At 37.9% G+C, this 27487-nt stretch overlaps 1 protein-coding gene across 1 annotated transcript; it reads left to right on the top strand.

The window, feature by feature from the left end:
• Positions 1 to 4081: 4081 nt before the first annotated feature.
• On the top strand, positions 4082 to 27102 carry LOC109152925. Its single transcript, XM_019300617.1, has 51 exons — positions 4082 to 4490; positions 5291 to 5394; positions 5912 to 6046; positions 6130 to 6180; positions 6600 to 6694; positions 6763 to 6880; positions 7093 to 7194; positions 7273 to 7461; positions 7562 to 7722; positions 7860 to 8030; positions 8209 to 8307; positions 8388 to 8709; positions 9315 to 9419; positions 9507 to 9602; positions 9687 to 9754; positions 9863 to 9983; positions 10400 to 10609; positions 10813 to 11016; positions 11106 to 11215; positions 11320 to 11416; positions 11498 to 11596; positions 11714 to 11878; positions 11975 to 12049; positions 12614 to 13063; positions 13319 to 13642; positions 13727 to 13858; positions 14027 to 14140; positions 14225 to 14409; positions 14959 to 15067; positions 15140 to 15283; positions 15376 to 15666; positions 15764 to 16408; positions 16483 to 16671; positions 16818 to 16921; positions 17037 to 17326; positions 17411 to 17489; positions 17566 to 18240; positions 18505 to 18988; positions 19569 to 19732; positions 19802 to 19958; positions 20318 to 20587; positions 20705 to 20896; positions 21002 to 21044; positions 21143 to 21246; positions 21335 to 21802; positions 22092 to 22862; positions 22966 to 23388; positions 23472 to 23570; positions 23660 to 23815; positions 23900 to 24081; positions 24242 to 27102. The coding sequence occupies exons 1-51, from the start codon at positions 4394 to 4396 to the stop codon at positions 26907 to 26909; spliced, it is 12906 nt and encodes a 4301-aa protein (XP_019156162.1). The 5' UTR covers positions 4082 to 4393; the 3' UTR covers positions 26910 to 27102.
• The last annotated feature ends 385 nt before the right edge of the window (positions 27103 to 27487 follow it).

Raw genomic sequence — 27487 nt, 5'->3', positions numbered from 1 at the left:
CTTCTTGCAGGGGAGAGTGTGTAGTTAGTGGGTTTGGTTGCTTTTTTTTGTCCATGAAACTGATGTGTTTGTCTTTTTGAGCCCATTGGGTGGCAAAAATCATTGTGCTCAAGTTGGAAGGGAATTTCCTAGCAAGCTGGAGAAAAGTAGTAATGGCTTCCAAGTTGATTATATGGAAAATTACTGCATTTACTTTAATTCTATAATAATATTTTATTTTTCATTATATGCTTTTAAATTAGAGTGATATATATGTGAATTATCGTGTCAATGTGGGCCAGTCCGCCCCATCGCGAGTTTTTTTACGCGGGCCTTTGCAGTTTGGCCTGCAAAGCTCATAGATTTGAATTATTAAACCCTAACCCGTCTCATGCGGACTCGTGGGCTTAATTTTAAAAATAAAAAAATTATTATTTTATTATTTTATATTCAAATAGTTTAACTTAAATAATATACTTTTTTTTTTTGTGTTTAAAAATAAAAAAGTTACATTTTTAACATATATAAAATTATGAAAAGCTCGTAGGCCAAGCACTGCGAGACTCGCATTTTTGCAAGTTAAAAATTTTAGGCCATAACCTGTCCCATCGCGAGGCAATTTAAAGTAAGTGCATCTTACCCTTTTAAAAGAAAAATAAATGATCTAATAATTCAAGGAAAAAATAATCAATTTTTAATTTTATTTCGGACTATTTTCAAAAGAAAATATTGATTTATATGATCTTCATTTAAAAAAAAAAAAAATCTTCATTTTAACTTCTTGAATGCTTTGGCATTTTTTTTTTCTAAGTCTCATACCTAAGCATGTATCTCTCGGGTGAGGTTTAAAATATACTTTAAGTTTCATATTTCTATTACTTTCATAACCTAACAAGATAATATATGTTGTTTGTACGGTTGATAATGTACATGATATAAATTTTGTAATCAAATAACAGAGTACAAGAAAACTTTAAGTAATCGTGAGTATGTGTGTGTATATATCAAAGCAAGTACCTATTGGGTAAGATTTAAAGTCTAAATTAGTTATAAATTATTCATTTTTTTTAACCATTTGTGAGTATGTGTACGATTGACGATGTACGAAATATAAATTTTATAGATAGGTAGTACAAAACACAAGAAAATGTAAGACATATGAAAGGCATTGGGCTTTAATTTGTCATTGAACTTTGTGGGAATGAGTTGTATGAAGGGCCAATAAAAGTGACCTCAATGACAATAACCCTTCATTAAGTTGACCCCTCTAATAATAGCTTGTTGGATAGTAAAAACCATTACAATGATGGGTCAAGTTGTGAAGACCAATTCATTACCTTTTAAAGCATGCTTGCTATTGGTGTGCCATCTGCCTTTATGGAGTGTTTTGCCACACACATCATTCTTTGGGCTTTAACCTAAAAGGGTCAGTCGTAAATGAGCTCTTTTTATGATGGAAAATTTCGAGATAACTCGAGTTTGATTTTTACAAGTGACGATTCTTTTTGGGTTAGTTTCCATGACTCTTGGAATGAAAGGGAATTAATTGGGTGGACCTGAATTGTTAAACAAACAGAGAAAAACCCGGACCACTTCGTAGTTTACACAAGCAAAAAAAATCATGTGCATTAGCTGCATCATGCTTACTTACCCTCCAGGCTCCAGCTGTGCTTTATCATTTTTTGGGCTTTTTCTTTTTCTTTTTAGGGTTGCTTTAATTGACATCTTGAGATTTTGAGGGAAAGAAATCAAGATAAGTGTCACTAATTTGACTACATAAAAAGAAAAATTTGTTGATGGCTATGTAAGTTGTGTTGTCATATTCTTGAAATAGAAATTTGGCTAGCTACTAATTTCGATATTGAGGTGTATAGGTCTATGTTCAATTTGGGCAGGACATCTGGTTTTTAGAGCTTCCTAGCTCAATAGTAGGATATTTTTAGTGATTTTTGTCTGGACAATAAGGAAAGAGAAAGAAAAGGGAAGAGGAAAAATATATATATATATATATATATATATATTTTATTTTTAAAGAAAATATTAACGCGCCCAGTCGGGTGCAAAATTTGCGCCACAAGCGAGTTTTCTAGAGTAGTTTTGCCTTCTTTTGTTTCTCTTTAGGGCTTACAAAAATCTCACATTTATAAGAAAAAAATATTCAAAAAATCACCCATTCTATTTGTTAAAAATCAGCACATTAATTTTTTACTGTTCCAAAAACTACCAAAAATTTACTATTGGGATTGTTCATATAATCTATATTATATTGACATATCATACATGATTTAGTGAAAGATCGGAAAAGGAAAAATAAAGAGAGAAAAAGTCATACACTAATAATTAATCAACACATTTAAAAGTATAAACTAAGAGGGTGGCATCACCCATTTGAGGGGCAGGGATCATCTTTTGGGTATACAACTTCTGAGTGAAAGTGGCAATCAAGGGAGCGTTATGATGTGCAACTGGGTGCACACAGAATTGGATTAATAATTTATATATTATAGATCCATAATTTCTATATTGTAGATTCATAATTGTTGTATTATAAATTCATAATTTCTGTACTATAGATTCATAATTTGTAAATTGTATAGTTATCAAATTATGAATATATAGTTCAGTGATTTGTGAATACAGAATTCAACAATTAGGAATATGAACATTGAAAATTATGAACATAGAGTTTTGTAATTATGAATATAGAGTTCAATAATTATAAAACTATAGTATAGAAATTATGAATGTATAGTATAGAAATTATGGATCTATAGTAAAAAAATTATGGATTCAATTTGGTGCACACAGTTGCATAGCATTATTTGCCGCAATCAAGCTGCATGACTTTGCTAAATAGTTAATTAAATAGATACGAGTGGATCTTATATACGACTGTCTAGATAATTTTAAAATCGATTAATTGAAAAATTAATCGTATATTTATGCCGTGGAAGGTGGACACGATTCTATATTCATAATTACTGAACTCCATGTTCATAATTTTTGAATTTCATATTCACAATTATTGAACTCTATGTTCACAATTACAGAACTCTATGTCCATAATTACTGAACTCTATACTCATAATTATAAAACTCTATGCTCATAATTTTTGAACTTTTTTTTTTTTTTAATGTTACTAGCTCTATTACATTGTAGTATCTGTTCATAAATTTTTGAACTTCATATTCACAATTATTGAACTCTATATTCACAATTATAAAACTCTATGTTCATAATTTTTGAATTCTATATTCATAATTATGAACAGTTTTGGAACCATAAGGTGGACACATTTCTACAGCATAATTTGCCAAATTAATCGTCGTAGGCCAATAGACAATTGGGCCCAACGGCTAATATTAAATAATATAGAGATAACAACTTTTTGATTGGCACTGTAACCAAAGCCCAATTAATGTTTCGGGCTTTATAGTCCAGATCATATCGGCGTCAGTCCAATACAAATTATGGGCTTTGAGATCACCACGTGAATTTGTCAGTTGTCAACTTGTGCCAATGGTTATAACACTATGCTCCCCGCGTCTCACAAAATGAGGTTGTTATGTTAAATTGTTAAAAGAAAATCTTTGTTTCGAATGTATATAAACTTATAATAAAATACACATAAACTCATAACAGAATACACATAATCTAACATAATACATAATATATATAAACTTTTAACTGAATGCACATAGTGTGATTTGATTAACATAATACACATAAACTCTTAACTGAATACACATAAACTCAAACACAATACACATAAATTTGTAACTGAATACACATAATGATGTTTGGTTAACATAATACACATAAAATTATAACTTAATACACATAATGAGGTTTGATTTGTTCGAACGAACTGGTTACGTCAGCATGAAACGCACGCATTTTGTGTCTAGACGCACATTACTATATGCGTCGTGGTACACGATATAAATTGCCAACTTGTGCTTTAGTAAACACATGCGGCACGCGACCCTCACGTGCGCACAAGCCCATTCCGTTAGGACCGCTACCTGTCACGGCGTTGTCGTTCCACATACACAAAAAAATGGTGGGAGGTTTACAACACATTTGTGATTTGTCCAAACCGAAACGTATCTCAAGACAGTTCCACACAGACAGAAGACCCGATCGTCAGACTTAAAATAGAAAAAAAAAAGGTTTAATCGCGCCGATTCTTCAGACTTCCAATTGAATCTCTCCCGTTTCTTCTTCGGGGAATTGAATAGCTTGCGGAACACTTCTCCCTCTAAAAGCTTTTGCCGTGCACGCCTATGGGCGCCGTGTTTGCTCAGACGTGTATGTATCTGTGTACATGTCTGTACGGTTACTGAGAGAACGAGCAGCAGGAGGAGGAGGGGGAGGAGGAGGAAGAGGAGGAATCGATAGGAGCTTGCGAAGATGCTGGAAGATCAAGTGGCGTATTTGCTGCAGAGGTATTTGGGGAACTACGTTTTAGGACTTAACAAAGAAGCTCTGAAGATCAGTGTCTGGCGAGGTAAGATTGATTGTGAATTCTTACTTCATTTAGCTATTCAATTGTATAATTGTTGCAATTTCACTTTTCACTTTGCAGTTTAACGTTGCATTTTCACATGTAGTTGAATTCGTGAATGCAAGGCGATTCACTTTAGTTCATTATTTGGTTCAAACTTTATTTGTGTTTTTTTTTTTTTTTTTGTGGAACTAATAATGCCCCATTTTTAGCTTGTGAGTTTCCACTTTCATGGACTAGTATTAATGTATAATAGACTAAGCTAAATGTGGAACCAAAGTGCTGGCGGTTGAGCTAAAAGCAGATATTTTTAAAGACATTGAAGCACACATGACCAACTGATGAAACCAATTAAAGTGATTGGAGAATTAATTATTTTTTGTAGTTGTGTAAAACCTGGGGTTTTCCAATAAGTTTCTATGAGGTGATGAATTGGAGTTCAGCCATGATAAATATTACATAAAACATAATTGAAGAGTAGAACTATTGAAGTAATTCCTTTATTTATTGATGGGAGATGAAGTACTCTTGAAGCATGCAGAGCTGAAAATAATTATTTGAATGTGTTGGCATTAAACATAACTAATTCATTTTTAGTTGAATGACATTTTTTTGACCTATTTATGGGCGACGAACAAATTTTTTTTTGCTTGATTTTTTCCATTAATGAAGTGAAACCTGGCGGCAATGCAGTTCTCTTTATTCAATTTGCATCGTAGCACTATTAACAGGAGATGTAGAACTTACATTAATGGGTATGCATTAATGAAGTTGATGGATGCATTGATTCTAATGTGTAACAGGAGATGTAGAACTTACGAATATGCAATTGAAGCCCGAGGCACTCAATGCATTGAAGTTGCCCGTGAGAGTTAAGGCTGGATTTCTTGGATCGGTGAAACTTAAGGTTCGTAAACTAAGTACATAGTCCATAGCTTATTTGATAATTTTGATTCTGGATAATGAAATGAATATGCTAGGTAATGCTGATTCTTATGCTTTCATGCAAGCCCTGTTGGTGTAATATATTTTTATTTTGAAGAATAGCCGTGTAGTTGTTGTGGGATGAAAAATATAAGTTTATTTTCTGGGATTAGTTGAAGTACAATGGAAAAATGCAGAAAATGTTTTCTACTTGGCATCATACTAGACCTTGTACAGTTGTATGTATCTATGCCATTTGATGTGCTTACAAATTTGTGAAATATACATGTATTTTTCCAAAAGTTCATACACAAATAATGATTTCGGAATTATACAGTAGTGGTGGAGACAAATTAACATGATTATTGGATACATGATATTTTATAAATGTTATGTGTTTTATGTCTATTTGTCTAGATGGTAAGCATGGCTTAATGTCCTTGTAATGTCTTAACATTTTGTTTCTTATTATTGACGTTTTTATATTTCCTAAATTATAGGTTCCATGGAGCAGGCTTGGCCAAGATCCTGTTGTGGTTCACCTTGATCGCATTTTTTTATTAGCTGAGCCTGCAACCCAGGTTGAAGGATCTAGTGAGGATGCTGTCCAAGAAATTAAGAAGAACCGTATACGAGTGAGACCTTCTCCTTTTGAGTTTTAAGTCTCGAGTGTTTTGCTTAGATGATTCATACAAATCTGCATTTTTCCTTGCACTAGGAAATGGAAACGAAGCTGGTTGAGAGTAGACTAATGCTGAAGAGTGAAATGGTACACTTTCTCTGTCTTGGCCATAACATGAAATGAATCCTTTGCGTTGCATGGTTATTCTCCTTAATAGCAGAAAACTTTCACTTGTTATATATATATTTTATGTGGTGTAGCACCGTGACTGTATTATTATTGAAGATTTTCATTGGAAATGAGCTTAACTGCCCTTGAAAAGAGTAACAGTTTTTTGCTAGCTCTATGTGTTGTATATTACTTGAAATTTTATGTTTATGTTTGAGGGAAATTTGATTTAGGAGCATTAAGTGTGTTCTTGTGGCAAAAATTTCTTCTTTAGCAACCTTCTCTTCCTTGTCATTGTTAATACATTTCATTTTCATGTTTGTTATTGTTGAAAGTGTTAAAACATGTGTTTTAAATAGAGTATTTGTAATTTGATTTTCTTATTATTATTTTTTTAGAACAACTCTTGGCTGCAATCTTTTATCAGCACAATAATTGGAAATTTGAAGCTTTCCATCTCCAACATACATATTAGATACGAGGATGTTGAGAGGTAAGGGTGTCATGTACAAATTCTCTCTTTCTTGATAGTTTTAGCCACTTATAACTTACACTATGCAGCAATCCTGGCCATCCATTTGCTGCGGGTATAACCTTAGAGAAACTCTCAGCAATGACAGTTGATGACTATGGGAAGGAGACTTTTATAACTGGAGGTGCATTAGAACTTATACAGAAGGTATGATTCTATTGCAACTGTGTCCTTGCATTGTTTTGATGGGATGTATACAATAAATATATAGGCCGTATTGTTTTGATGACTCTCACTAGATCCTTCAACCTGGGTTTCTGGATCTGCATACTGCAGGATTACATATTGCATTATATACTTGTTTAGCTTTTCATGTTGGTTGCTTGCTCATACACACCTTTTTTTTTTGGACATGCAAGTCTGTGGAGCTTGAAAAACTAGCTGTTTACTTTGATTCTGATATCATTCCGTGGCATATTGACAAACCATGGGAGGATTTGCTACCAGTTGAATGGGTCCAGGTATATTCTCCTTGTACGTCTTTTATGCATTATGTTCTTCATGAGCTGGTCTTGTTCCTGACCAGGTTCATGTTTTAGGTTTTCAGACATGGGACTCAGGATGGCAAACCAGCTGATAATCTTGTAAAGGAGCATTCATACATTCTGCAACCTGTGACAGGGAATGGAAAATTCTCTAAACAGCGGCCTAATGTATCACTTCAGACTGGTGAACCGTTGCAGAGAGCAGCTGTAACTTTGGATGATGTGACCCTCTGTTTGTCAAAGGCTAGTCTTACAACGTTTATCTTTTTTGCTTTATGAAGAACTATATCAGTTTCCTGTGCTGGTCTTGTAACTCAACTTTTGCCTCCGTACCTCTTTGCAGAGTGGTTACAGAGATATAATAAAATTGGCTGAGAATTTTTCTGGATTTAATCAACGACTAAAATATGCTCATTTTCGTCCACATATTATGGTAAAATCTAATCCAAGAGCTTGGTGGAAGTATGCCTTCAAAGCTGTGTCTGATCAAATAAAAAAGGGCAGGTATCTAAATAGTCGTAGAGGTGGAAGAAACCTTCCCAATTTATTTATCCTCTCTTGTTTTATCTTTTTCTTTTTGCAAGTATTAATATTAAATTATTAATTGATATTAATAGTATTATTATCATATCTTCTTGCAGTGGGAAACTATCATGGGAGCAGGTCCTGCGATATGCAAGTTTGCGCAAGAAATACATTTCTTTATATGCTTCACTGCTGAAATCCGATCCTGATCGGGTTGTTATTGATGATAACATGGATGTAGAGAAACTGGATCGTGAACTAGATATTGAAATTATACTCCAGTGGAGGTACATTGTGTTCCTGTTTGCTGAAGGAAATGTTAGCTTTTGAGTTAATCGTTTTCCTATTTACTTCCTTCATGCTTGTTTTCGTTTAGAGGGGAAATGCAGGGGTTAGGGGTGACATCTGTGGTGATTCCTTCTTTTTGGCATTTGGTGGAGCTAATGCTGTATTTTGTCTCTGTAGGATGCTTGCCCACAAGTTTGTGAAGAAGTCGATGGAGTCAGACCTTTATGTAAGAAAACAAAAACAAAAAGCAAACAAACCGTGGTGGTCATTTGGCTGGTTAACTTCTTTCCATGAATACTTTTTTAGTTTAAACAATATCTTCTCTTCTTGATGTGTTGGTTTAATGCTTTCATCAGGTCTAGTCAATCTGTTGAAGATGAAAGTGCTCCGGGAACTTTCAGTGAGGCTGATTGGGAAAGATTAAATAATATAATTGGGTACAAGGAAGGTGATGAAGAACCATTATTTGCAACCCATGACAGGAGGGACTTGCCACATACTACCTTGGAGATTCACATGAAACATAATGCTTCTAAACTTAGTGACGGTCAGGATTGCCTTGCCGATTTGTCCTGTGATAATCTCGACTGTTCTATTCAGCTTTACTCGGAGACAAAAGTTTTTGACATAAAGTTGGGATCATATCAATTGCTGTCTCCAAATGGTCTTATTGCTGAGGTGTGTCTCTTTTCTATCTTTACCCCCTTTTCGCTTAGAATGAGATTACTTGGAAAAATGGGATGTAGAGCAAATTGTGTGACTCCCTATAAAACTATCTACTCTTTGACTTGGTAAAATTAGAATTATGAATTTTTCACCAGTTTCTAATAAGTTGGCACAGGGGGTGTCTGGGGTTTTGTAAAATGAAATTACCTGTTGTGATCCCCCATTTCTCTCTCATGTAAGCACTAAGGGTGTGTTTGGTTGATGGGTTTTGCCCATAGGAATGGGTATGAAAGTGATTGATATTGTTTGGTTGATAGGTTTTTAGAACACTACTATGGGTTTCGAATATCCCATGAATTGAAAAACCCATACCTAAATAAAATAAGGGTTTCATTCCCTTATTCATTCTCAAGCACTACTATTAGTAACCATTCCCATTCCACCCTACTACCAAACATGTTAAATACTTTCACCAAACCCATTACCATTACCAAGTATTTGATACCCATTCCGATTCCGATTCCCATGTGCAAACCAAACACACCCTAACCCTTTCTTTATGTATCTATTTCTTTGTTTTTAGCTCTATGTTCTATATTGTGCATTATGTTATGCAGAGTGCAACTTCCAAGGAATCATTGGTTGGTGTCTTTTGTTTTAAACCTTTGGATGGTAATGTGGACTGGAGTTTGGTCGCTAAAGCTTCTCCATGCTATGTAACTGTATGATGCTATCACTTCAATTTTCTTCAACACTTGCTAATTATTGATTCGATCTATCTATCTAATTAAATTACTTATTTTGATCAGTATCTGAAGGACTCAATTGATCAAATTGTCAACTTCTTTGAAAGCAATGTTGCTGTAAGTCAAACCATAGCTCTGGAGACTGCTGCTGCTGTGCAGGTCTGCTTTTAGGCTTCATTTGAGGACTCATATTCCTTTCCAAGTTCCAGCTTCTTATTATTGTTATCTATTGTATCTTAACAGATGACTATTGATGAGGTCAGACGAACTGCACAGCAACAAGTGAATAGAGTGCTAAAGGATCAGACCAGGTTTTCTTTTTAGTGACGTGTTAATTTAAATTTTCTGTCATTTTTTACAATGATGAAGACAAAAAACCTACTTACAATGTTCTTACAAGAGTTGTCCTTTTCTTCTAGGTTCTTACTGGATTTGAATATTGCAGCACCCAAAGTTACCATTCCAACAGATTTCTCTCCAGATAACGCCCACTCTACCAAGCTTTTGCTTGACTTTGGGAATTTAGTGATCCATACAAAGGTAATCATATGTTTTTTAGGGGGGAAAGGAATTGTAATTCGGTGGGAAAAGAATAAAGTGGGAATAAAGTAGGAATTCAAATTACGTTGTTTGGTAGGGAGAAATAGAATTATTGGTATAAAGACTAAAATACCCTTGTGTAATAATAATAGTAATAACAACCAAGGGTAGTAATGTCATTTCACATGTTTTTCCTTTCTCAAATTCATTGAATTGCAATTCATGGGGGGTACCCCATGAATTGCAATTCAACAAAAGGAGGGAATTGCAATTCCCTCCACCAAATAATGTAATTGAAGCATCCACTGAATTGCAATTCAACTACAGCTAAATTACAGTGAACCAAACGCCCTGTTAGGATAACTAGAAAATGTCTCCAAAGTTGACTTACATACAGGATTTGTATAATTATGCAGGATGATTCGGAATTTGTTTCACATGAGGACAGGAATATGTATGTACAGTTTGATCTTGTTTTGAGCGATGTCTCTGCTTTTCTGGTTGATGGTGACTACCACTGGGGGCAAGCGCTTCCTACTACTAAAATAGGTGGCCGTTCCAAGTCCAACATTATTTGTGTTCTGCCCGTTATTGATAAGTGTGGGGTAATTTTAAAGCTTCAGCAGGTATAAATTTGACACATTTATCTTCGATTTTATTTTATTACTCGTGCAAATAGGAAAAAATATACTCCGTAGTTGGTGTAGGTACAATTGAAGCATGTGCTCCATCTCAACTAAAGGTCTAAGCTGATAGTTGGATTGCACATTAATGGTTATATGCTCAACAAACCTTAGTGCTGTCTAACAATTCCACTTGTCATTGTCAGATCCGACTACAAAACCCAGGCTTTCCATCAACGAGAATTTCAGTTCAACTTCCATCCCTTGGTTTCCATTTCTCTCCTGCTCGCTATCATCGGCTGATGAAAGTTGTCAAGATTTTCGAGAGAGGGGAACGAAATGATTTAGACTATTTTCGCCCTTGGAGCCAAGCTGATTTTGAAGGGTGGTTATCGCTTCTTAGTTGGAAGGTAGTTATGAACCTAAATTAGTCATTCTGAATTCTGATAGTATGATTTATGAACCTTCTGATTTGTATACACTTATCCTATATTTTAAGGGCGTTGGAGGCAGGGAGGCTGTATGGCAACGAAGATATGTATGTATTGTAGGCCCTTTTCTTTACGTACTAGAAAACCCTGGCTCTAGATCCTACAAGCAATATATCGGGTAAACAATTCTCTCTCTCAGTTATGAAAGTTAATTACTAAATAATATTCAGGAATACATCATGGAAAGTGTTAATCTAGATTTGCTGTTTATGATTGTTGCAGTTTACGAGGAAAACAACTCTATCAAGTCCCTCCTGACATTATTGGAAACGTAAAACATGTTTTGGCAGTTTGTGATGCTGAGCGAGCCAATAACAAGGTTATTGCTGGATAAGATTCAAGTCACGTCTTGATTTTTGCAGTTGTGTTCTGACTTTATTTACATCATATGTACATGTAGATAGTAGAAGATGCAAATGCCGTAATATTACGTTACAACTCTGAAGAATCAAAGAGAGTTTGGCAGAGAAGTTTGCAGGGGGCAATCTATCGTGCTTCGGTATATTTACATGCATATATATATATATATATATATATATATATTTCTGTTATTAAGACTTTAGATTTCTGGTGGGGAAAATCTCCATCTCTATTCTCACTCTGAGTATCCATGTAGGGATCTGCTCCTATCTCTGGTTTGTCTGAATCTTCATCTGATTCAGAAGACTCTGAAATGGATCGTATCAATAATCGTGACAACAAGGACCTGTCAAAGGTGGAGAATCTGTATCTGACTGGTGTTCTTGACGAGTTGAAGATGTGCTTCAATTATAGTGGCCAGGTAAGCATGGCTGATACAATCAAAAGTTACGGTTATCTGAAATTGTGGATTGATAGTTTAATGACACGCGAATTTCTTTTTCTGTACTTGATGTAGAACGACCACAGTTTTACAAAGGTGCTGCTGGAGGAGGAGAGCCGTCTGTTTGAATTTAGAGCAACTGGTGGGAGGGTAAGGTCACTGCATTTTTCCTATACTTTTGATGTTTTATTGGGAGTTAATTCCACCAGAGGTCCCTTGTCTTTGGTGGCAATTCCAAATTTAGTCCCAGACTATCGTTTTTGCCATTTTACATCCCAGACTATCGTTTTTTGGACACTTTTAGTCCTTATGACTTTTTCTGTTTTTAGTAAGGGCATTTTTGTCTCTTCATATTTTTTTTTGTTATTTTTCCAGTTTCAACCAGTTTAATTTGTTTAGAACTTTATTAAAAATCAGTTGAAAAATATGGTTATTGAAAATCCGAGGTTATCTAAAGTTCTAAACGAATTAAACCGGTTGAAATCGGAAAAATAACAAAAGAAAAATAAGAAGAGACAAAAATGCCCTTACTAAAAATAGAAAAAGTCATAAGGACTAAAAGTGTCCATAAAACGATAGTCTGGGATGTAAAATGGCAAAAACGATAGTCTGGGACTAAATTTGGAATTGCCACCAAATACAAAGAGACCTCTGGTGGAATTAACTCTTTTATTGGTTATATGCATCTATTATAAGCCTATTATTCCTCTCTAGGTTGAGCTTTCAATTAGAGGAAAGGATATTTTTATTGGCACTGTACTGAAGTCTTTGGAGATAGAAGATTTAGTTTGCCCATCGGGAATGTTGCAGCCATGTTATCTGGCAAGATCTTTCATTAGGAGTAGTGATACTCAAATCGTGATCGATGCTCAATATGAAGCAGAAGAGAAATTCTATGAGGCAACAGAAGATCTAAATGACATCGATAGTCCACATGCATTGGGCGGTGGTTCTGGCTTGTTGAGTCCTACCTCGTCATTCTCACCAGGCAGGACCGTTATAAAGGCTCCTAGTTTTAACCGTATTGCTGGTCTTCTTCCTACGGAAGCAACTGAAAATGGTGGCAATCTTATGGAAGTAACTGATACGTTTGATAGTTTTGTGAAGGCACAAGTTATAATATTTGATCAAAACTCCCCCCTTTATTCTAATGTTGATACAAAGGTAAGCCGTTAATATTCTCTCGACCTGCCTTTCTGAATCCTTTTTAATCTTCATTCAGTATACCATGTTATATAATTTAAGATTGGGCCATGGTCACTCAACTGGGCTATATGCACATGGGCCAAACCACACTAAAAGATTGAATCCAACCAATTAGCTAGTCTAACCCATGGCCTTATAAACCCATATGTTCTCTCTTATTTTATAGATGTGGGACTCTTAATAAGTTTTTAAGTTCATTACTCAATTTTACAGGTGGTGGTGACGCTAGCTACATTGTCATTTTTCTGTCGCAGACCAACGATAAAGGCAATCATGCATTTTGTAAATGCTATAAATCTTGAGGAAGGAAGCTGTGAATCGTTTAGTGACACGTCTTCATCATCCGAGCTACAACATGAGATCTCTGATGCAAATGTGGATGATGAGCCTGCAGTTAAGAGTTTGCTTGGTAAAGGAAAGTCTAGAATCGTTTTCTGTTTGAAATTGAATATGGCTCGTGCCCAGATTTTACTGATGAAAGAAGATGGATCTTCGCTTGCTACTCTGTCACAAGATAATTTCCTTACTGATATTAAGGTTCATATTTTCCCGTCTCGAACAAAACTAGGAATTATTTTACGTGCTTATGATACTGAAAGTGATATTGTGTTCCACATCTAGGTATTTCCATCTTCTTTTACTATAAAGGCATCCCTTGGAAATCTGCGGATCAGTGATGACAGTCTACCCGATACTCACGGGTATTTTTGGGCTTGTGACATGAGAAATCCAGGAGGGAGTTCTTTCGTGGAGGTAAAGAGAGTTTTTTTTTTTTTTTTTTTTTGTGGGTTGGGGTCATTGTTCTACTGGCAAACACAAATTTTCTTGTGGCTGCAGATATGATGAAATGTCGTGGAATCAATATTTTGCCTTGATTTTTTTTTTCCCCATTTACTGAAATTTTCATATTTGGAGCTACAGTTGGAATTCTGTTCATTCAATGTTGATGATGAAGATTATGAAGGTTATGACTATAGCCTTCTTGGTGAGCTATGTGAAGTGCGGATTGTTTATTTGAACCGTTTTATACAGGAGGTAACTGAGCTTTTGCCTATCGTTATTACCTACTAAAGCTCAGTGAAGTAACTGATCTTGTGCAATTCTAAAATTGACTTCTAGGTTATCAGTTACTTCATGGGTCTTGTTCCCAATGATTCGAAAGATTTTGTCAGAATTAAAGATCAAGGCACAAACTCGGAAAAATGGTTTACAAGAAATGAGGTTGAAGGGTCACCTGCTTTCAAGCTGGATGTTTCGCTTAGAAAACCCATAATATTGATGCCTCGCCGTACTGATAGTCTTGAGTAAGCTTGTATTCTTCTCTGTAAATCCTTTCAACTTCATCAGTTATTTTGAACAATGGCCTCACTACAATTTTTATAATGGAGTTAATACCATCCGAGGTCCTCCAAGTATAGTGGTTTTGCCACGTTTAGTCCTAAACTTTCAAATTGACCATATGTGGTCCTTCGACTCTCAAATTTAACCATTCGTGGTCCAAGTTAACCACCCATGGTCCTTCAACTATTAAATTTTAACCAACCATGGCCCTTTCAAGAGGACCACAACTGGTTAAATTTCGAAACTTGAAGGACCATGGGTGGTTAACATGGACCACGAATGGTTAAATTTGAAAGTCGAAGGACCACAAATGGTCAATTTGAAAATTTAGGACTAAACGTGGCAAAACCACTATACTCGGAGGACATCAGATAGTATTAACTCTAATGACATCTCTAGAGTAATGACACACTTTAATTGTTGGTACTTTCATGCAACACACATAACAACTGGTTTGTGTTTTTTGTATATATCTTCGTATGCTTATTAATCTCGACTCCTCTTCCTTGCAGTTTTTTAAAGCTCGATGTTGTTCATATCACTATCCAGAACAGCTTTCAATGGTTTTGTGGGAGCAAAAATGAAATGAATGCTGTACACATGGAAATATTAACAGTTTCAGTAAGATTTATATCCTTTAGATACATATTTCTATGAAAGAATATTCATACTTACGCAAGTTCCCTTCTGTAGGTCAAAGATATCAATTTAAACGTTGGTGCTGGGTCGGAATTAGGTGAAAGCATTATTCAAGATGTTAGTGGCATTTCAATTGTAATCCAAAGATCATTACGAGACTTACTTCATCAAATTCCAAGTGTAGAAGTTAGTGTAAAGGTATTTTACTGCTCATATTTTGTACATTTTTGGTTCTCTTACTGCTTTGGAAACTGAGATGTATTGTCTGTGTTGATATGCGTCATAATCAGATGGAAGAATTGAAAGCAGCTCTATCTAGCACAGAGTACGAGATTATTACTGAATGTGCTGTGGCTAATTTTTCGGAGACTCCAAATACTTTGCCCCCTCTAATAGGGGACTATGCTTCACCTTCGGCTGTAATGACCGAACCTTTAGCCCTGCAGAGCCCCGACACTGCAAACACTAAAACTGAAGATGGTATTAGATGGATTACTACCAAGGTTTCGGTCTCCATTAACCTAGTTGAACTTTGCCTTTATTACGGCTTAACGAGGGATGCATCTCTTGCAACACTGCAGGTAGTAATATTTTCTTATAAATGTTAGAATTTTCTCTGTTCTCTATCATAGAAGTTCCTATATTCAACAACATTGAAAACTGTTTGTTGTGTTTAAGGTGAGCAGTCTGTGGCTTCTTTACAAATCCAATACTGCAGGAGAAGGCTTTCTTTCATCTTCACTTGGTGATTTTGCAGTGGTGGATGACCGAGAAGGTATACAAGAGGAACTCAAGTTGGCGATTAGGAAGCCTGAGACAATTGGATATAGGTCTTCGAAATTTGTGAGAGATGGGGATAATCATCCCGACGTTAAAACTAGTGATATGGAGGATTTGGCACCGAGCCCCACAATGATTATTCTTGATGCAAAATTCGGTGAATGTTTGACATCAATTTCTCTCTGCATCCAGAGGCCACAGTTGCTTGTTGCACTGGATTTCCTGCTTGCAGTTGCTGAATTTTTTGTTCCCACGGTTCGTAGCATGCTGTCAAATGACGATGACAGGGGTTCCTCGCATTTAATAGACGCACTCATTCTTGATCGGCCAACTTACGTTCAGCCTTCTTCCGAATTCTTTATCTCTCCGCTCAAACCTTTGGTTGCTGATGATGAAAGATACGACCTTTTTGTATATGACGGTAAAGGTGGAATATTGTATTTGCGAGACAGACAGGGGAAAAACCTTTCTTCTCCAAGCGTAGAGGCTTTATTCTACGTTGGAAGCAGAAAGAAGTTACAGTTCAAAAATGTCACAATCAAGGTATGATTTCATTACTAATTGGTCTGTGTTTTGTAAGAAACTATTCAAACTTCATTTATATATACTTTTGGCAGAACGGGAAGTATCTAGATTCGTGCATCTTACTCGGGCCAAACAGTAGCTACTCGGTTTCAGAAGATGATAAAGTCTACCTGGAGGAAGATGATGAGTGGCCTTCCGAGATTCATCCCAGTAGCACAGTTTCTGGAATTACTTCTCAGAGTCCTGTCAGCCGATCTACCGAGTTAATATTTGAGATGCAGGTGAAACTGTGAAAGAGGTTCCTCTTTGAAACACATTGAAAATTTATTTTTAATGCCATTTCACATTGATTGAAGCAATCGTTTGACAATTAGAGTTGTTTCATCCATTTTGATCTCGTCTCTTTAAATATACATTGGCTCTACAGGCTATTGGTCCCGAGCTTACCTTCTACAATACGTCAAAAGATGTTGGAGAGTCTCTTGTGCTCTTAAACAAACTTTTGCATGCACAGTTAGATGCATTTTGCCGGTAAGATTCATAAACTACTAGTAAAGTAAATTCCATGCTTATTTCAAGTTATTATGTGTCGTTGTCAGTTTTAGATTATGTTTTCATTTGACAACCTCGATTTTGATGTTTCTAGGGTTGTTTTAAAGGGAGACACTAGTGAAATAGATGCAAGATTTCTTGGATTAACAATGGAGAGCAATGGAGTCCGAATAGTTGAACGTTTTGATACCTCGATGAAGTACACAACTGCTTCTGGAAAGACGGATATACACTTTACTGTCTCGGATGTATTTATGAATTTTTCGTTTAGTATCTTGAGACTATTTTTGGCAGTTGAGGAGGATGTTTTGGCGTTTTTGAGGACAACATCGAAGAAAAAGACGGTGGTGTGCTCCGAGTTTGACAAGATTGGAACAATTAAATGTTGGTTATGATTCCTTTTTTTTTTATTCCTTAACATGATAGAAATGATGCAACGACTTATTCCTAGATTTTTGTTTCATGAAGATGGAGAGAAAATGTTTGTGTTTTGGAGACCTCATGCACCTCCGGGTTATGCCATACTTGGTGATTATCTCACACCAACGTTAGTAAACTTCTCACGCTCTTTCTTGGATTTCCTTGTGGTTTTGGCTTTCGTGCTGATAACTTTTGTTTCACAGTGATAAACCTCCCACAAAAGGAGTAATTGCAGTCAATTCTAGCATTGTAAGGGTAAAGAGACCCGAGTCTTTTACTCTGATTTGGTCCTCTTCCCAGTCTCAGGTTGATTCTCAATTTTCTCTCGGCACTGGTCATTCTGAAGAGGACAGAGTTTGTTCCATTTGGTTCCCTCGAGCACCTAAAGGCTATGTTGCATTGGGTTGTGTGGCCTCTCCCGGAAGTGTGCAACCATCATCGTCGTCAGTTTTCTGTATTTCTGCTTCGTTAGTTTCTCCGTGTGATCTGAGAGATTGTATTAGTATTGGCAATAGCATATCTTCTAGCTTGGCGTTTTGGCGTGTGGACAATTCTGTTCGTACCTTCCTCCCTGCAGATCCAACTACGTTGAGTTTGTCTGGTAGAGCTTATGGACTGCGGCACGTATTCTTTGGATTACATAAAGATTCTTCCAAATCACCAGAAAGTTCAGAAAACGGTGCCCCATCTAGTAGTCACCGTAATACTCTCCAGCAAGAGTTATCGTCCTCTGTAAACTCTGCCAGGAGGTTTGAAGCGGTCGCAACTTTTAGGTTAATCTGGTGGAATCAGGGTTCGGGATCAAGAAAGCGATTATCTATATGGCGCCCTATTGTACCCCAAGGGATGGTATATTTTGGTGATATTGCAGTCCAAGGGTAGGGTCTTTTTTTTTTTTTTTTTTTTTTCTTCATGTTTTTTTTTTTTTTTTTTTTTCTTCATGTTTTTTTTTTTTACAATGGTAGCGTTCCAAAATAAGCTCTTATTTTAAGCTAGGAGCTTATTTTGGGAATATTACCAAACAGAGCTTATAGCTTATTAGTAACTTAAAATAAGCTATAACTTAAAATAAGCTATAAGCTCTGCCAAACAGAGCCTGTGTCAACACAGGGGTATGACTTAGATCTTGCATTTTGTTTCAGGTATGAGCCACCTAATACATGCATTGTTTTTCACGAGTCCAATGAAATTCTAAAAGCCCCTTTGGATTTCCAACTAGTTGGGCACATAAAGAAACACAAATCGGTGGATAGTATATCGTTGTGGATGCCTCAACCTCCTTCAGGGTTTGTTTCGTTAGGTTGTATAGCTTTTAAGGGTACACCGAAGCAATCTGATTTTACCTCCTTGAGATGCATTCGCAGTGATATGGTCACCGGGGCTCAGTTTTCAGACGAAAGTATATGGGATACGTCTGAGATCAAGTTTATGAAATACCCTTTCAGTATATGGGTTATTGGGAATGATCTCGGGCCCTTTGTTGTCCGCAGTGGCTTTAAAAAACCTCCAAAGAGGTTTGCTTTAAAGCTTGCCGATCAAGATATCCCTAGTGGTTCAGATAACATGTTGGTTGATGCAGAAATTCGAACATTCTCTGTAGCTCTTTTTGATGATTATGGTGGCTTGGTAATCACCTTTCTTAATCATTATATATTTATGGAATAAGGATCAAATAGGCCATTGAACTGTACACAATAATGCAATTAGGCCACTGAACTTAAAAAACCAACAATTGGGTCCCTAAACTAACCAATTTCAAACAATTCTTCCAATTTGAAGGTTTACAATAGGTCAACAGGTCATCATTCCAAATTAATTATTTTTAAAAAAGTAAAATTTAAAAATTAATTATTTAAATTATAAAAAAAAAAAAAAAAAAAACAGAATCCGGCCGGAGACGAAGACTCTTCGTCTCCGGTCGGCTGTTTTTTTTTTTTTTTAATAATTAATTTTTAAACTTTATTTTTTAAAAATAATTAATTTGGGAGGATGACCTGTTGGAAACCTTCAAATTAAAAGAATTCTTTAAAATTGATTAGTTTAGGGACCCAATTGTTGATTTTTTAAGTTTAGTGGCCTAACTGCATTATCTTGTGCAGTTCGATGGCCTATTTGGCCCTTATTCCTATATTTATTTATTTATGAATTGTTGATTTTCATTGAAAAACCAATGCATCTGTGAATTTAACTAACTTTCTGCCTGCAGATGGTTCCACTGTGCAATGTATCTTTAAGTGGAATAGGTTTTAGTTTACATGGACAGTCGGACAATTTCATTTCCAGTGTCACGTTCTCCTTGGCTGGTAGATCGTACAATGACAAATATGACTCCTGGGAGCCTCTTATTGAGCCAGTTGATGGGTTATTAAGGTAATTTTTCTGTCAAATCGGTTCACATTTTTATGTTTTGCAGGTTTTTATACCTTTCCTCTTGAACAGGTACCAGTATGATATCAATGCTCCGGGGGCTGCTTCTCAGCTACGCTTCACCTCCACAAGGGATCTGAACCTGAATGTTTCGGTATCTAATGTCAACACCATTTTTCAAGCTTATGCTAGCTGGAACAACCTTAGCCATATTCACGAGTCCTATGAGGTAATATCTTCTACTCTTTGTGCAGTATAGGTAGAGTTTGTTGAAAATAAAAGAGTTAGCCAGTTAGGTTTATCTATAGGGTTCTGTCTGTTTATGAATAGGTGTCAGTTATGGGTAGTTACTTACAATTATGTGTTTGTATATTATATATGTACTATGTTTCTTTATACACATTTTCTATTCTTTGATTCTTCATCATTGCTTTTGCCTAACTGGCGGGTGGTGTTATTCTCCACCCGCCAGGCCATTCTATCTTCCAAATTCAACAAAGTTCTCCATCCAGAGATCTATGTACTGATTATTGTATGGATGGCGCTGTCCATAGCCTGATGAATTATCTTTTTGTGCCACTTATTCAGCCGGAAACTGTTTCTCCCACTGATGGGGGCAAGCCGATCATTGATATCCATCACAAAAAAAACTATTTTATTATCCCACGGAATAAGCTTGGTCAGGACATTTTTATAAGAACAACTGGGATGATGACTACTAAAGCAATTAAAATGCCGTCTGGAGATAGCAAACCCGTAAAAGTTCCAGTTGCAAAGAACATGTTGGACTCGCATATGAAAGGAAATCATTTCAGTAAATGCAGAGCGATGGTGACAGTAATCGTAGCAGAGGCAGAGGTGCATTTCATCATCTTTTCTTCAAAACAAATTTACTTTTGGATAAAATTTTGCAGTCCAAAGATCTCTGCCTTTCCAGGCGTAACTCACATCTACCTGCGTTACTTTGAAATGCAGCTCAAGAAAGTTGCGGGATTATCTTCTCATCAATATACTGTAGCGGTCCGCCTGTTCCTGGATCAGAACCAACCCGGTCTATCACTTTTACACGAACAAAGTGCTCGAACTCGGGGAATCAGCGTAGATGATTCTTCTGCCATTGTTTCAGTGAAATGGAATGAAGTGTTTTTCTTCAAAATCGATTCACTGGTCAGTATATTGCTGCCTTGAAAAGTCCCCGATATGAATGGTGTCAAATATTTCATTCTTGATCTTTATGACATACTCAATTTTCTGATTTCCAATCTTCTGTAGGATTTCTACAATTTAGAGCTTGTTGTAACAGACATTGGCAAAGGTACTTTTTTTTTTTGAACTCGATATATTCTCATCTTCACGGGGTTCCTACGTGGAGGTCAAAACTCGCCTTTAATTTATATTCGAATTTCCTTGCAGGCGATGCGGTTGGTTATTTCTCCGCTCCACTGAGACACATATCTCGATTTCAAGACAATTTAGACGGGCTTAATTGGATAGAGATGTTTTCGGACTCACCCGCGGTGGTTCTCATAAGCTTTCCTTCGTGTTTTATGTTTACTCGAGTTTGGGAAAGTTGAGGTTTCCTTACATCATACGATGTCTATGCAGATGGCATCTGGAGAAGAAAGAGTAATGAAATCAGCCGGGAGAATAAAGTGTGGGTGTTACTTGTCCCCTCGAATGGATACGGAAATCAGCAAGAGATCATCTGACAAGGGGAAAAAAGTGGGCGTTATTCAGATTAGTCCCACGAGGGAAGGGCCGTGGACTACAGTGAAGCTAAACTACGCTGCACCTGCTGCCTGTTGGCGGTTAGGCAACAACGTTGTTGCCAGTGAAGTAACCATAATGGAAAATAACCGATACGTGAATATAAGATCCCTGGTTTCAGTCCGTAATGATACTGAATTTACAATGCATCTGCTGTTGAAACTGAGAACTTCAGATGAAACAATGGCTCCGGATAATGAAAGGAAGGAAGAAAACGATAATGGCTATGAATTCGTTCCTTGCGAGTTGTTTGAAACTCAGAAATATACACCTACTGCTGGCTGGGTTGGATCGGATTTCAATGAGGCAAGTTCGTTTCTTGGTCTCCAATCTATACTGTTTCTGAACTTGCATTTGTACTTGTTAAGAGTCTCACATTGAAAATATAAGAGAAAAACATATGGGTTTATAGGGCCGTGGGTTAGACTAATTGATTGATTGGATTCAATCTTTCAGTGCGGTTTTGCCCATGTGCATTATAGCCCAGTTGAGTAACCTTGATTCAATCTTAGATTATAACATGGTGTCAAAGCTTCATAAGCCCGCTTGTTCGGTCCACTTTGGCTTTTGATGTTTTAATTTTGTATTGCTACAGATGGCTTCTGGAGTTGGGTTGCCATCAGGGTGGGAATGGGTTGATGAATGGCATGTTGATAACAGTTGTGTTAAAATTACTGACGGATGGGCTTATGCTCCGAACGTTGAAAGTCTGAAGTGGCCGGAATCTTGTAATCCAGTCGAGTCTGTGAACTATGCACGACAGAGGAGGTGGGTTCGTCATAGAAGATGTGGTTTGGGAGATCATAAACCGCAGTTTTGTGTTGGGCCTCTAAGGCCCGGTGAAGTTACTCCTCTTCCTCTCTCTGCAGTTACTCAGTCTGGACGCTATTTATTGCAATTTAGACCGTCAAATCTGGATGAAGCAGAAGAATATTCATGGAGTTCTGTTATTGACAAAACACGCAACTCACATGATGTTGGTTTGCGACCAGAAAACTCGGGGATATGTGTCTCGAGTCTCCAAGAGTCCGAGGAACTCTTGTACTGCTCGTTGGTTAGTGGAACATCGAGCAGTTCACGTGGCAGGTGGTTCTGTTTGAGTATTCAAGCCACCGAGATTGCAAAGGACGTTCATTCAGATCCCATTCAAGACTGGACCCTCGTGATTCGGGCTCCACTCTCGATAACCAATTATCTTCCTCTTGTAGCGGAGTATTCGGTTCTCGAGAGTCAGAACACCGGTCATTTGCTTGCCTGCGTTCGAGGAGTTTTTAACCCGGGAGAGTGTGTCAAGGTTTACAATGCCGACATTCGAAACCCTCTGTACTTCTCGTTGCTTCCACAAAGAGGATGGTTGCCAGTTCATGTTAGTATCTCGTTACATTTATTCGATTTCCTCTCTCTCTCTCTCTCTCTCGACCATAATATAAGCCTCCTTGATTTTCTTGGTGTTTTTGCTTTTGAAATAGGAGGCTGTTCCGATATCCCACCCTAGTAAAGTACCAACAAAGACAATTAGTTTGCGAAGTTCTATTTCTGGAAGGGTCGTCCAGATCATCCTTGAGCACAGCAGCCATGCTGAGGAAAGACCGTTTGGAGCAAAGGCCATTAAGGTTTATTGTCCTTATTGGCTATCGATTCGAAGATGCCCGCCACTTACGTTGAGATTTCTGGGCTTGGGAGGGAAGAAATCGAGGAAGATATCGTTCCCTTTTAAGTCAACGAGTAATAGTGAGGTCGTATTTGAGGAAATCACCGAGGAGGAAATATACAATGGTTACACAATCGCGTCTGCATTGAACTTCAAAAAACTAGGGCTTGCAGCCTCGATTAACCGTTCTGGAGAGGAGCATTTTGGGCCCATTACAGATCTTTCTCCACTCAGTAATATGGTAATTAATCATCGTTTTAAGTTTCTGTTTCCATAGTTTTTGTCATTTAGTTTACCACTGAATTTTCCGTTTCTCGTTCTTAGGATGGGTCGCTGGATCTTCATGCTTACGATGCTGATCGAAACTGCATGCAGATCTTCGTATCTTCAAAACCTTGTCCTTATCAATCTGTTCCAACAAAGGTTCTTTCAAATTTCAATGCCCCTCAAGTACATTCCCCGGTCTCCCCACCCCCAAATAAAAATGGTGCTTATTTGCGCTTATATTTCAGGTGATTTCTGTCCGTCCCTTCATTACGTTTACAAATCGGGTTGGCCAAAATTTGTTTATTAAGTTAAGCGGTGAAGATGAGCCAAAGGTTTTGCATGCATCAGATGCCAGAGTGTCGTTTGTAGTTCTCGGAACAAGTAGCCCGAATGAATTGCAGGTGAGAACACACTTTTTTACTCTTATACTTAGTTCATTTTCTTGTTGTCTCCACCTCACTTATGGGGCCGATGATACTGTGTAGGTTCGACTGAACGATACGAATTGGTCGTTTCCCATTCGAATTGTGAAGGAGGACTCGATCTTTCTGGTTTTGAGAAAAGCCGATGGTACACGGAGGTTTCTGAGGGTGGAAATTCGTGGTTTTGAGGAAGGATCGCGCTTTATTGTCGTCTTTCGCCTTGGATCCACAAATGGTCCAATCAGGTATCTTTATACCTATATTTCATGCCTCAATAAATTGAAGCATGTGCTCCATCTCAACTAAAAGCCTAAGCTGATAGTTGGATTGCACATTTATGTTTATGTTATATTATATGCTCAACATAGCCAAACCTTGTTTTGACTAATATCTCTTGCTTCTTAGGATTGAGAACAGAACAAGTAGTATGGTAATAAGAATTCGCCAATCTGGATTTGATGATGATACACGGATCCAATTGTTACCTCTCTCAACTACCAACTTTTCATGGGAGAATCCATACGGTCAAAAGCTTCTCGATGCCGAGATTCATAGTGAGAATAGGGATTCAGTCTGGAAATTTGACCTGAATAATTCCGGGTTTTGCTCTAAATGTGACGGGTTGGGCTTGCTTTTCCACGTTATAGATCTGGATGATATTAGAGTTGCTCGGTTTTTAGACGAGAATACGCCAATCTTACCTCCAAATGAAGGGAGCATGTCTTTAACAGAAGCCGGAAATCCGGGAAGCTCTCACATACAGAGCCAGAAGCAGGAGAGCGGTTCTCCTGTAGAGCTTACTATCGACTTGGGTGCTATCGGGATTTCTGTCGTGAATCATAGGCCTAAAGAGCTGTCCTATTTGTACTTCGAAAGGGTCTCGATATCTTATTCTACCGGATATGATGGCGGCACTACAAGCAGGTTCAAGCTCATCGTGGGTTACTTGCAGTTCGATAATCAGCTCCCGCTCACTTTGATGCCCGTATTGCTGGCACCCGAACAAACGATCGATGTTCATCATCCGGTATTCAAGATGACGGTTACTGTCCAGAACGAAATCGTGAACGGAATCCAGGTTTATCCATATGTTTACGTACGAGTAACTGATAAGTGCTGGAGGCTTAACATTCATGAACCGATTATCTGGGCTTTTGTGGAGTTCTATAATAATCTTCAGCTCGATCGTCTTCCGAAGAGTACTAATGTGAGTCAAGTTGATCCCGAAATACGTGTAGACCTGATTGACATATCGGAAGTGAGATTAAAGTTGTCGTTGGAGCCGGCACCCGCCCAGAGGCCTCGAGGAGTCCTCGGTGTTTGGAGCCCTATACTATCGGCTATTGGGAACGCGTTTAAAATTCAGGTCCATTTAAGGCCGGTTATGCATCGAGACAGGTTTATGAGGAAAAGTGCGGTTGTTTCTGCAATTGGTAATCGTTTCTGGAGAGATATAATTCACAATCCGCTTCACTTAATTTTTTCCGTAGATGTGCTCGGTATGGCGAGCTCGACTTTAGCCTCTCTCAGCAAAGGCTTCGCGGAACTCTCGACAGATGGCCAGTTTCTGCAACTCCGTTCGAAGCAAGTCTGGTCGAGACGAATAACGGGGGTCGGGGAGGGTTTCATTCAAGGAACCGAAGCTCTTGCACAAGGCGTTGCGTTTGGGGTGTCGGGGGTCGTGACTAAGCCGGTGGAGAGCGCGAGACAGAACGGCCTTCTCGGCCTCGCACATGGATTGGGACGAGCGGCTGTAGGGTTTATCGCACAACCGGTGAGCGGGGCGCTCGATTTCTTTTCCTTGACGGTAGACGGAATCGGAGCTAGTTGTACTCACTGCATTGAAATTCTAAGCAACAAAACCAGCTTCCAAAGGATAAGAAACCCGCGGGCTATTCATGCCGACAATGTTCTTCGAGATTACTGCGAACGGGAAGCTCTTGGTCAGATGATACTTTACCTCGCTGAAGAAAGACGTCATTTTGGATGTACCGAACTGTTTAAAGAGCCATCGAAATTTGCCTGGTCGGACTATTACGAAGATCATTTTGTGGTGCCCTATCAACGGACCGTTCTAGTAACAAATAAGCGTGTGATGTTGCTACAGTGTCTGTCACCCGACAAGATGGACAAGAAACCGTGCAAAATCATGTGGGATGTTCCGTGGGAAGAACTCCTGGCACTCGAGTTGGCGAAAGCCGGATATCCCAAACCTTCTCATGTCATCATTCATCTTAAAAATTTCCGACGATCTGAAAAGTTTGTTCGAGTTGTGAAATGCAATACAGACGAAGAAGAGTCGGAGGAGCCTCAAGCCGTTAGGATATGTTCGGTTGTTCGTAAGTGGTGGAAAGAACACCAGTCCGACATGCAAAGTCTCGAGTTAAAAGTTCCGTCGAGCCAACGACATGTGCGCTTTTCTTGGGATGACGGTAGAGATCCCAGTTTACGGCACAAAACCATCATTGGATCGGGAGAGGTTTCTCCGTTCATCCAACGGGTTATCAACTTCTCGAAGGTTTGGAGCAGCGAACAAGAGCCGAAAGGTCGGTGTACGTTGTGCCAAAAGCAAAATGCCGAAGAGAGTGGATTTTGTACCATATGGCGACCAATCTGTCCTAGCGGCTACATCTCAATCGGGGATATAATCCGTACTGGCAGCCATCCTCCCAATGCCGCAGCCGTTTATCGCTATTCTGACGACAACTTCGCACCGCCGATGGGTTACGACCTGGTTTGGAGGAACTGCTCCGATGAGTATACTACTGCCGTCTCAATCTGGCATCCCCGTGCCCCCGATGGCTACGTTTCACTCGGTTGTGTCGCGGTGCCCTGTTTTTCCGAGCCTGAACCCGACGCTATGTACTGCATCGCAGAATCACTTGTCGAGGAGACGGTTTTCGAGGAACAAAAGATTTGGTCGGCACCAAATTCGTTTCCCTGGGCATGTCATATTTACCAGGTGCACAGTGAAGCTCTTCACTTTGTAGCTTTGCGGCAACCCAAGGAAGAATCTGATTGGAAACCTATGAGGGTCATTGATGATTCCCAGCATTCGGTTCAGATTCCCTAAGAATTATGTCCGGTTTTGGATTACTATCGAGCTTAATAGTGCAGGTATCCTTCAAATTTTTGTACCAGATTCTGATATATATTCTCACCTGCGATTCATTTCTTATTCTCATCACGGCATCATTCCTTTTAATGGCTTATATACATTGTTCATATCCAAAATTGAATCACATTAGATTTGCCTTATTTTGTCTCTTTGGTTTCTTCACATATCCTACATATCTTTTTGAATGACTTCCATATTGATACACAGATCTTTTGTATCCCCCTAACTTTTTATGGTATTTTGACATTGACATTAGCCCTTAGAGACTTGTTGTAAAGTAGATTGAGAAAAGTTAAAAGTGCAAAAACCGATATTCTTATTGGTCTGCTAGAAATATCATCCCTTGCAGGGATGGATCTTGAAAAAAGTTTGAAAGCGATGCTGTAATGCATCACACAATAATATCTACCTAAAGTCTGAAGATATTTGTTATACCAAAGTGAAAACCAAAGCCATATATCTCTCCTATGAACACTGGTAGCTTGATGATAAACATTGTATACATAACCTATTTTGTTCTATCTATCTTTGCC

This window comes from Ipomoea nil, unplaced genomic scaffold (assembly GCF_001879475.1).
Source record: "Ipomoea nil cultivar Tokyo-kokei standard unplaced genomic scaffold, Asagao_1.1 scaffold2480, whole genome shotgun sequence".
Classification (NCBI taxonomy): domain Eukaryota; kingdom Viridiplantae; phylum Streptophyta; class Magnoliopsida; order Solanales; family Convolvulaceae; genus Ipomoea; species Ipomoea nil.
Note: the sequence above shows the minus strand (reverse complement) of the source record. Positions and strands in the feature narration are given on the sequence as shown.

Excerpts from the sequence above, each read along its gene's own strand:
- LOC109152925 (XM_019300617.1), top strand. The coding sequence starts at position 4,394 with ATGCTGGAAGATCAAGTGGCGTATTTGCTGCAGAGGTATTTGGGGAAC. Across the intron at positions 15,667-15,763 it reads CATCTCTTGCAACACTGCAG|GTGAGCAGTCTGTGGCTTCT; the intron begins GTAGTAATATTT and ends GTTGTGTTTAAG. Across the intron at positions 23,571-23,659 it reads ATCAATCTGTTCCAACAAAG|GTGATTTCTGTCCGTCCCTT; the intron begins GTTCTTTCAAAT and ends CTTATATTTCAG.